Here is a 12007-nt window from a genome sequence, read left to right as displayed (position 1 = left end):
AGTAAATGGCGGAAGATTTTGGCGTTCGGCTGGAGCGACAGAACGACGCCATACGCACGTTTGGCGCTCAGTTGGAGATGCTATAACAATAGAAATATTTGAGAATGAAAGAAAATAAATAAAAATATGCCTCCATAATTATTGCCTAAAATGAATAAACATAGACATGTTTTTGAATTAATTTTCTTTCCTCATCAAATATTATCATTGTTGGATTTATATTGACCTCCTATAGTCTTAATCCATCTAAATGATTTCATTTGTTTATACAAAAAATTGAAAGAATGGATGGGCTAGTTTAAACTTGGTTTGGAGCTCATTCAAGCATAATTCAAATAAGATTTCAAGATAGTTTGAATAAGATTCAAACACGATTTGAATGAGTAATATGAGGTTTGAATCTTATTCAAAGTCAATTCGAGCTATATTTTAAGGTTTAGTATTCAAATGAGGTTTGAATAAAGTTCATATTTGAAATTTCTAACATGGTATTTGTACTAACCCAATTTTTAATTTAGTTAAAATATTTTTTTTTATGAGTCGTTATAAGTCAAATTTGAAAACCGTCTTCATCATAAGATAGATATTATTGTATTTTAATTATAATAAATTTTCAGTAAATTTTGGGCACTTGTACAAAACCTTAAGAAATTGGTACCTATCGGTACAAGTTAAGATTTTAGAACTATCAGGTGCCCGTTTTGCAAACCGATTTTATCAGTATTTTATAAATAATTTGGGTTATGTTATGGATATTTTTTATAATTTTAAAAGCTTAAAAAGGATTTATATTAAATTTGTATTGAAAATTGATTAAATTATATAATTATTTTATTATTTTAACCATAATATCCTAAAGCTTTAAAACGTTTTAAAATCCCTTTTCCCTGTTCATTTTCGGCTAATAGAGAATTGTTTGAGAAATTTGAGAAGAAATGTGAGGAGAGACAAAGTAAGATATAGGATTTGGAGATTGTAGAACAATTTTTGTCAGTCGGTCCTATTGAGAGATTTTCTCATCTCAATGTAAGGAATCATTACCCTATTTTTTATTTCAATAATTTATTTTTTAAATATTTTTTAATCAAATTTGTTTTTTTTTTTACCGAAAAATGAGAATAATTTTATATTGGTAAAGTTTTCAGTGCATAACTTTTTGTATGTGATAGATCTCGTCAACATGAGCATTTAATAGAAATATGTTATATTTTTCACCAGTTAAATTGGAAGATATAATTTTTTAAAGTAAATGCATATAGATAAATTTGATAGATTTTCCAATATTTTATAAAATACTGCATGCATTTCATATATAACATTAACAAAATTATAGCATTTGCATATAATGGAGGCTAGATAGAAGGATGTTTGTTAACGATGAAGATAAAGATCAATATCAATTGGTTGACAGTTTGGTTTAATTAAGATTGATATTCAACTGGGCGACAGTTCGGGTTAACTGATACTAACTAATTAACAGTTATGCCTAGATTAAGATTGATACTCAACTGGATAATAATTGGGGTGACAGGTCGAAAAAAAAAAAACGTTGCATTCATGATTGCATTTACATGATATTACATTGAATTAATTGATAATATAATTAAAATCGTATTAGCATTATCAATATTAATATTGATACAATATAGCATAAGATACTGACATGATTCATTAAGTGGTAGTACTCTTTATCATATGTTTTATAATTTGATAGATTTTTTTTTGTCTTCGCTAATCATATTGTTTTTATTATTGATTTTTTTTTTTTTAATTTTTATTCCTCATATTAAGTCATGATTAATATTTACTAGAACCAAAATATGCATATTAATTCTTTTAACTTGCATTGAAAATAGTGATAGAGTTTTGGTTATCTACTAGACATTTTTGCTCATTATATAAATTTTCATGATTTCAAGTCAGGGAAGGAGTCAGGATCATGAGCAATGATATTGATAACAATCGTCAGGTCCTTTAGATTTTGTTATACATTTTCTTTTATTCGTTTGTAGTCAAGAGTTTATGATAGATTAGTTATTGTATTGATCTCCATGAGAATAGTATTGTTTTATTTATTCATGAATGATGATGTTGCTTTATCCATATGAAAAATTTAATGTTTCACCAATAATCAAAGACAAATTTAGTCACTACAGGAAAATCAACAATTACCATCGGTCATTCCGGCGGTCAAAAAACCACTGAAATTACTGGCAGTTTAACCGGCTGTCAGACCACCGGTATTAACAGACGGTTTACCCGGTAGTGTTTAATAATACACCGCCGAAAATACCGGCGATATAATAACCCCCAAGTAGGCCACCAGTTTTCTGTTTTCACGGCGCCTTTACTGGCGGCCAAGTCGCCGGTGTTTTCACTAGTGAAGAAATTATTATTTCTAGGTATTCAAAAAAATATCAAACTAATCAATGATATAGAGGACTCTTACATGCATATGGAAGTTATTCTTCACAAGTTTTGAAATGACACAATTGTTTTTTTAGCTTATTTTCAAAAGAATATTTTCTTCAAATATCTTATGCAAAAGTTTTGTAGGATGTATATTTCAACCTAAAGTTGCTCAGTAAATATGAGATTTGATGATATTTACATTGATATTAATTCAAAAACTTGTATAAAATCAAATATAATTATTGATTGATCCTAATGATATTATCAAGATAGAAAATTGTGCCCAATCAAAAATCATAGAGCTACATATTATAACCAATTGATCCCCTTTCTTCTATTCCTTATAAAATACTTGAAATGTGCTACAAGCCCTTAGGCGTTTTCTTTAAGCAATGGGAAGATCTTGTGAAGAACTTATCAATAATTTTTTGTAAACATAATAACAATGGATCCTTATTTAATTTATTAATGATGTCTTGACATGTTGTTTAATTGATAAAAAAGCATTATTGTATTTTTGAAAATGAATTAATACTAAAAATTAGAAAAAGAAAGCTAATCCAAACAGAGGGAGAGAGAGAACTCTTTATAAGAATGCAGTGAAGCAACGCTTGATGTCATCTCAATTTAAAGTGAGATAAAATATGGATAAGCTTTTGACTAAAAAGCCAAACTCAAAAGTAGAAATATTCTCAAGGTTACAACTCTTTTCACTTGTGGAGAAACTTTGCGGTATGTCGATATTAGAACTAATAATGCATTCTAACATTTTATGTGCTAATTCTTTAATTTAGATGTTCACATGTCAATATTAAAGAAAACAATTATACTATTAAATATTGTGGACTTCTTTTTCAGGCTGGAATTCATTTGTTTTATAAAATATGCTAGCACAAATTTGATATGAATATATGAATTATATCAAACATCTAAGGAGAAATTATACTTAAAATTTTATTGAGAAGGAAAAAAATATTTAATTAATTATACAACATTTATATGATTTGTTTATGCTATGAATGAATGTGTTTTATAGGCTTGAGCAACATATTAGCATCATCATCTCTACTTTCTTGATTATAGCCTAAAGGATGTACTTGGTATCTTCATGAGGAATCAAACTAGTCCAATATTATGCTCACCCTTTCTCCAATATATTGGTTTGGTTGAAGCTGGAATTTGTTTAATTTGCACTACAATTCTCTTGGATTTTCATATGTTTATGCATATTTTTTTATAAATAGCTTTATTTGACTTAAATAAGAGGTTTAGGCTTCGTTTGGGATGATTTTCTTCCCACTTCTTAAAGCGCCTTTCCAGTTAAAAAGTTAAAATTTTTGTACTAGAAAGTTTCTTTAAGAAACAGTAAGAAAGCCATCACAAACGAAGTCGAAGTCTTAGGCTTTGTTTGGGATAGCTTTTTTATTGCTTCTTAAAACTGAGTAATTTTTTTACTAAAATTCTATTTTAAGAAGCAATAAAAAAGCAGTCACAAACGAAGCATTAATCAATTAGAAATGGAAAAGTTGGCCGCATGACATTAACATCCATATTTTGCACCTTATGGACCATTCAAGTAATAGTCTGCAAGGCTTTAATGTTCTTATGCTTCTCTCCATTTTATAGTTTTACTTATAGAAACCTGCAAACATTAAAGGGTAACATGGCTAAAACATGCTTTATAAGGAACCTTATATGAAAGTGGTGGGTAACATTTTGGTGAGATTAATGGCAAAAAAATAGTTGTCTTATGTTCAATATATAAGAAATATGGAGTTTGTGGAGGAAAGTTGAGGGGTTTAGAGGTGTGTGGTGGAAGGAATATCAAGATTAATATAGTTTAAGCAGATTTAGATAGGGGCGGATCTAGCTTCTTTTTTCAGGGTGGGCAAAAAAAAAATTTGGTGGGGGATAGACAAAGACACTCAGGATTGATAAAATTAGGGCAAAATTTTTTTTAGAGGGGGCAAAATATCCAAAATACTTAAAATATTTCAAAAAATACCCTCTAAAATTAATATATATATATAAGGGTGGGCATTTGCGGGGTGTAAAGATGTTTGGAACAAAACATGCTTTATCAATCCAATGGGGATCCGCCCATGGATTTAGATGACCACTTTAATGAATGAATTTTAAGTGGTGTAAATGGTTGAAATTCATAGTGAATTGCTAGCTTAAAATGTTAATTTGTGAATGAAATAAACGGTTGGAATAATTTATAGAGTTTAAGGGGGTGTAAAGATGTTTGGAAAAAAACTAGGTCTTTGCTCTCCTTAATTTGGCCGAGAGCTTCAAGGAGGGGATTGGATGCTTATAAAGTGAAAAGAGTTTTAAAGAATTCAAAATAGATTTAAGAGAAGAGTAGCAAAAATCTTAAAAGAGAATTTAATGATAACTATCTAACTAGATGTTTCAAAGATAAGCAAAATACACCACAAAGCACACGACAAATGAAGAACACTTCGTTCACCAAAACATTTCATTAATTAATGTATATTTTAAATCATTAAAGTTCATAGTTATACACACAACATGACTATTGGGTTAACATATGGAGTGACAAAGGGAGGGATAAGGGGTTAGTGATTATTAATGATAGAGGATTTCCAATCCATCTTTTTAATGCTTCCTCCATGTTAAGGCTAGCTACACATGTCCCTAAGTAGAAAATAAAAATATAAGTTATGTTTAAACTAATTTAAATTTTGAGTTCATAATTGGGTTTTTGTAATTTGGCTTTTTCTTTTTAGCCTTGTCTCTTAGCATTTGATGTTTAGTTTGATTATCTTGATCCACATGATATGATACATCAGCTCCTCAACACTTGGTGGAACTCTCCCAAGTGGAGTTAAAATCGAAATAATTTTCCATCAATTATGGGGCCAAAGTCTCCAAATCGATCAATGAGGGTTGGCCATGTGTCATTAGCAGGTGATTTATTTCTTTAAATAAAAAAAATGATGCTCAACAGTTGGATCAGTGGCGCATTATAATATTTATCACTACATAAACAAGTTGACCCGGTTTACCTGGTAAGAATTTTGTGCATGCCCCTATGTATATTAAGTGCTTATTAAAGTCTAAATGAGTCTATGATGATCTCAAAACAAGTTAACAAGCGAGATGCATAAAATGATCCTTCGAAGTGTTGCATTAATTACATAGTGGCACTATCCTTTTTTGTTTAGGGAAACTTGGTAGAAGGAGCTTAGTGATGTTTTGCGTGATGGCGCTATGGAGCTTAGCTCTCTATATTGTAGTACTAATTTGGGAAGCACGGCGGCACTGGTGAGAACACTGCGGTGTTGAGCTTTTTATGTGGGAGTATCTCAAATGTTTGATGAAGTACAATGATGCAATATCAAGGATGAAGTGTGTGTGTACACGTGTGTGTATCCATTTTTTAAAATTCACTCGCCTCGCTCTGTTGTTGCAGAAGGGAAAAGAAAGGAAGAGGAGAAAGCAAAATAGAGGGAATTTCGAAGGTCGTGGAGCCAAGTTCGTTAGTTAGGCCGATTAAGGAAAACATTAAACTCAAGGTAGGCTCCCAATATCCTATTTATAATTTAAATTTCAACTTTTGTACAAAAAAATACAAAATAAAATGTGATTTTATTGAATTTAATAGTTTTGTCAAAATATAGTTTATACTATATTGTAGAATACACCGTTCTTAGTATTTTTACCGCAGGAAACTGAAATTCCATCGATTGGTTTTGTTTGTACAAAATATTGAGTATTTCTTGATATATGTGATATTTTTTTGTATTAGCCACCATTTACTAAGTGTTCTAAAACAATAGTATAAATGTCTCAAATGAATGGTTTTTAAAATGATGAAAGTGTTTGTGTATGTATATTTCACATGCATGTGTCACTTCTAAAGAATCATACATATGACAATTTATGCATGTTCATATTCATGTTAAATGTTGTAATTACACGTTTAATATATATAAGTTTTGCATATGCATATCATGTCATGGGGAAAGTTCTCATGTTTAATATACATTTTTTTGCATATACATATTAAATATTAAATTACATAACTCTGTCCTATATTATTTTGATTATTAACATGTTTCATCTTATTTTATTGCTTAAAAATTTTATTTAAAGTAAGAACTTTTATATATCTTTTATTTTCATCATAATTATTTTCTAAAAAAAATTTATATACCTCATATGGCACTTCCAAAGTTTTTGAAAGCATATAAAAAAGTATTTGTCTCTTAATAAAATAAAATATTTTATAACATTTATCCAAAGTTGTTTTGTTCAATGCATTTTAAAATATAATATAAAACATTATATTATATTAACAATATTTTGTAATGATTATTTGCTTGTAAATGAAACTTAACAGTTTACTTTAGTGTGTTTTATTTTATGCAAAATAGAACAAATATTTTTAAATTAGAATAGTAGCAACAGTTCCGAAATTTTATATGCAAAAAATTTAAATTTTATTAAAATCATCAGAAACTTTGTTCTATGTTCATCTTTTAATTACAATGTATAACTATTAATACTTCAACCAAAACACATAAAAAATAATCAAAGATAAATTTTTAATAATAATTCTTAAAATTTTTATCAATTGAACTAAAACCCACGTTTTATTTAAAATTGCTAAGAGATTGAGTTAAATTATAATAATTTGATTACCTTAATTAACAAATAAATTCATCAAATTCATTAATATTTTGGTAAAGTTATACCTACCTCCTAATTTAACATTGATATATAAAAAAATTGACTTAGTAGTATATAAATCTCGATGAATAATTGAATTTTAAACTTTAAAAATTAAAGTCAGGATCATCCGAACTTTGATTTCAACAAACTTATGGTGAAATTGAACGTCTTGACAAGACATATAAAATGACAGAAAATTTGTCTGAACCGATTCTAAATGAGTCCAAATCAAGCACTTGAAAAATTATACGAAACTTTGGGATAGTAATTGGATGGCCAAATAATTTGTAAACTTTGCATATTGATAATCAAATCAAGCGTCTTAATGAGATTAATCAAACAATAAGAAATCATCACATTTTGAGGCCATTAAGGCACTTAAATGGTGAAAGTAAAAATCAATACAGCTTGACTGATAGAGTATTATAGGTTTTGATTATATTTATGAGGCATATTATTTTTATTTTTCAAAATTTATAAATTGACCATTATTCTTTGTATGAAAATGAGCTTTACACCTTGGCTTGAGATTCAAAATAGCTTAGAGACTAAAAGAATCTTGGAGCTCCATTAGACCATCACCCAATCGCAACAATCTGGCCACCACAATTGAATCGCCATTGTCCACTATCATAAGACCGCTATTGTTTGACCACCGTCGCTCGACTACGATCCTCCAACTTTAATTTTTTACCCCTAATAGATCTTTTATGTCACTTCAGTTCAACTGCGAGCACATTAATTTGCATGAGAATTAAATTTAGCTATGAAAAACTCTCATTTTGATGTTTTTACACTATATTAATGTTTTTTTTATTCAAACAGGTAATTTAAATAAATCATTCTACTGAGAAAAATGAACTATGAAACGAAATAATGCTCAGCATATGCATTGTGCATTATATTATAAGTAGCACATGTTAGTTTTTTATGTAACTGTCATACAAATAGTGCATATGTGCACAATGCTATGCAATGGGCTATTGCATATACTATTTTACATATCAAATATGTATGATACCTTGCTCACTAATCTTGACTCACTTCTCTTGATGAAGATATGACTCAAAACCTTCATTGACATCAACATCTTGCCATGCATGAAAAAGATATCTCCTATCACAAGCTTAAACTCTATATCCACCATGTCAAGTTCTCTCTCATTGGATTGCACTCAAAAGGACCCCTCGCAATTTACAACACCTCTCAATGAACTTGAGAAAAACACCATAAGTTCTCTTTGGCTCGATTATTGTATTTGTCAACCACGTCTCAAAGTTGAGAGAAATACGTAGCTCTCATTGATTTGTTGGTAGCTATCTTTGATCTATTTGTTGAGAACTTTGGTTACGAGCTAAGAGGTATTTGATTCGAGTCTTGCATATGTGAGGTGTATGTGTTTGCCTTAAATGGCCTAAATGATTAAAAAAATTAAGAAAAATTTGTTCTTGTTTGAAGTAGCATAAGTGAGAATTTAATCTTTACTTTGGTGATTATTTTTAACTCAAAATTAGGATATTTTCTAAATCAAAATCTCTTCTAAATCTTATTAAAGATCAGAAGATTTGTTTTTTGAACTTTGTATTCCAAATGGTAGAAGGAATCAGGTTTCATATCAAAATTCATACAATGCTAAAAGCCTAAAACGTTAAATTCTCTCACTCTATTATCACGAATGTACAAACAAAGAACAATCATAAAACACTACATTATAAGCTTTAAGGCCTTTAAATAAAAAATTAAATAAATGGATACTAATATAAATTTTTTATTGCACCAAATCTTCTTTACTTTCAATTTAATTTCAATTATTATACTATATTTAATTTATATTACATCAATAAATATGAAGCTTTTATTAGCTAAAAAAGGCATTAGTATCAATAATGCATTGTTATTCTATTAAAAATTTGAGTTGCAATCAAATAGTTCAAATCAAACAAAAATTTTATTTTATTTATTAATATGAAAATAATGAACAAAATGTTCATTAAATATATGCATAATAATTATTTTTTATTTAAATTTGATTTGGTCCAATATTATCTTATATTTATGTATCTACGTCCGCAACCCCTAAGTCTAAACTAATCCCGCAACGTTAACATCCTCTGATCTTCATCCAACGGTCGAATATTTGCTCCGACATGAAGCGCCGCAGTCGTTGATTCTCTCTCTTCCGCCACCTTATTTACATCCTTCTCTCTAACAAGGAGAAGAAGAAGCACCTCGCGTTATCTCCTATCTCTTTGCAAGCTCTGTCCGTTTTTAGAAACCCTAGACCAGACACTTATTGGTACTTCATTACCCCTTACAAAATAGGAAATAACCAAAGTTATGGCTTTTCAATCCAGCGGCAGCAATTAGCCTTTCTACGTCTACCCTTGTTTATTTATGGAAAATTTTGCCTTTTGATTTGTGTCTGCATATCTGGTTCTTTGGCATCCGTTTCCCACAAATTTGATGCCGGAACACTTTGGAACATGAGGGCATTTGGTATCTGGCTTCATCCTGCTTTCTGAAATTAGCCTTTTATGAGTTTTGGGGATGGTAACTGGGGGCTCGGTGAAGATGACTACGGTAAACCTAGCAGAGGATTTAGAGGAGGACTTCGAGAGGGACATCGAAGCAATGCTGCGAGAGCAGCAGCAGCAGCAGCAGCAGCAGAGCGGAGCTTCTTTCGATCGAGAGCGGGAGCTCAATATCTATCGCAGCGGAAGCGCTCCTCCAACCGTTGAAGGGTCGAGGAACGCCATCCGTAGTATGTTTGATGGACAGAACAACGGCGATGTGCTTTTGGAGGAGGAGATGCGGTCTCATCCGGCTTATATGTCCTACTATTACTTGAATGAAAATCTTAACCCTAGGTTGCCGCCTCCTTTGCTGTCAAAGGAGGACTGGCGCGCTGCCAAGAGGTTCGATTTTGGGGGAATTGGTGATCGTGGGGGCAGAAAGCAGCTGGTTGACGGTGATGGGAGCAGCCGTTCTCTTTTCTCGATGCAACCCGGTCTTTCGGAACCAGCGGAACATAACGGAGTTGGGGATTGGGTCAGTGAGGGGAGTAATGGTCTTACTGGGTTGACGGATATTTGTTTGGGAAGTAGGAGGAAGAGCTTCACAGATGCTTTGCAGGTTGTGCACGTATTTCCTTTTGCAGTTTTTTGGTGTATTTACTTGACTTTGTCTTATGTGCGAGTTTTTAGTTATTTGCTAGATGATAACTTGTTTTGTGTTTCTTACGGCATTTCAAGTTTGTCTTTATTCTATCTTATGGACTTATCGTTGGAACCTACTTTTGGAGTTTTTTTTGGATGTATTGGGTCTGATTCGTGGCATGGAGTTGGAAATCACAGCAACAATGTATTAGAAGAAGAGTTTGACCTCTCATATGATGCTTACAATAATCTGCATTTGGTAAATTAGATGAGGATTTTATTAAATTTGTTAGTTCTGTATATATTTCATAAGAGCACAGGGAGATAGCCTTTGCAATGCCCGTTGGTTGGCCTCTCTTGGTTGATCACATTCTGTCACATTAACAACTATTGTTGCCTGTATGCACCAATTCAAGATAGATAGGCGGCCTTGTCTAACCTTTGCCTTCCAATATTCCTCTTGCCACTTTGAAGTTTCTCAGGGCCACTTGCTTGCCAGCAATGGTGCATTACCAAAACTCGTTCAACCTGCCAACATATGGGAATTTGACACTTGGCACTTGGCACTTGGCGTTCTCTTGGTTTGACACTCGTCTTTCTCGACTTGATTCGTTTTGCTTTTGTGAGCACATATTTGCTTGTAATAGTTGTTGGGTAGAAGCAATAATGGGCAGCAAGAGGAGGTAAAATTTTGCTATGATAAACAACAGACGAGATTTATGTGGTTCGATAATACTTACTTTCTCCCAAATCCTCACAAAGGGATTTTTTTGTTAGTCTAAAGATGCATACAAGAGAAAATGTCTGCTAGTCCTTATATATCATCAAAATTTTCTCACAACATTTTCCTCTCTTTTTCTCTCTCTCACTAAGGCCTTCTCTTGAAATAGCAAAAAGTTCAAAGGATAAGAAGCTAAGATGAACAAATAATATATTAATCTATATAAAAATCCACTTTATCACCTTTCCCTTTTCTTTCATTCCCAATGTTTACTTCTCTTAGCTGTAACAACACCTGCAACCAAGTTTCTAAAACCAATGTGCCACATTAGCATTGATATCTTGCCATGATAAAGACATTTCCTGTCACAAGCTGAATCCCATTGCATTGCACTCGATCAAACACCTTATCTTAATTTACAGCTCCTCTCAATGAAGTTGAGAAGAATGCCATCAATTCTCTTTGCCGCTGATCAATATATTTATCGTTCACCTCTTCAAGTTGAGAGGGAATTTTTCTAGTTTAAAGTAGCTTAAGAGAATTTAATCATTGCTTTGATGATTATTTTTTAAGTCAAAATTTGGACAATTTCCTTGTCAAAATCTCTTCAAAATCTTATTAAAGTTAGGAATTTTTTTTCCAACTTTGTATTCAAAGTGGTCGAGGGAATCGGGTTCCGCTTCTGACAATCTTAGACTTGGAGATTGAATTTTAATATATCGACATGAGGGAGTCATTTCTATGGGCAGCCCCTTTCAATCCTAATGAAAGTTTATTGAAATATTTTGGTACCTTGGTTCATGAGCGGTAAACTTATCGGAATTATTTATGACAACTTCTTTGTTGTTGTGCTTTTGATTCTGAAATATCATTTGTCCTGCAATGCCCTCTTATCCCTTGGAATCTCCTACTTGACATGAGTTTTATGCAACATTGTTTTTTTTGGAATCATAAACAAAATATTTCACACTTGCTTTTATTATTTCAGTGTTTAGTATTTTGTTCGTACGACTGCTTC

The 12007-nt window shown here is 31.3% G+C and overlaps 1 protein-coding gene across 1 annotated transcript in view; it reads left to right on the top strand.

Annotated features, from left to right (window-relative positions):
• Positions 1-9307: 9307 nt before the first annotated feature.
• Positions 9308-12007, top strand: part of LOC110095668 (pumilio homolog 1) — a gene marked incomplete at its 3' end in the record, with an annotated part of 28106 nt that continues 25406 nt past the window's right edge. Inside the window, 1 exon segment of the mRNA XM_028700386.1 lies at positions 9308-10245. Within this exon segment, the coding sequence (XP_028556219.1) occupies positions 9661-10245 (585 nt within the window).

The sequence above is a fragment of the Dendrobium catenatum genome, unplaced genomic scaffold (assembly GCF_001605985.2).
Source record: "Dendrobium catenatum unplaced genomic scaffold, ASM160598v2 fragScaff_scaffold_1504, whole genome shotgun sequence".
NCBI lineage: Eukaryota > Viridiplantae > Streptophyta > Magnoliopsida > Asparagales > Orchidaceae > Dendrobium > Dendrobium catenatum.
Note: the sequence above shows the minus strand (reverse complement) of the source record. Positions and strands in the feature narration are given on the sequence as shown.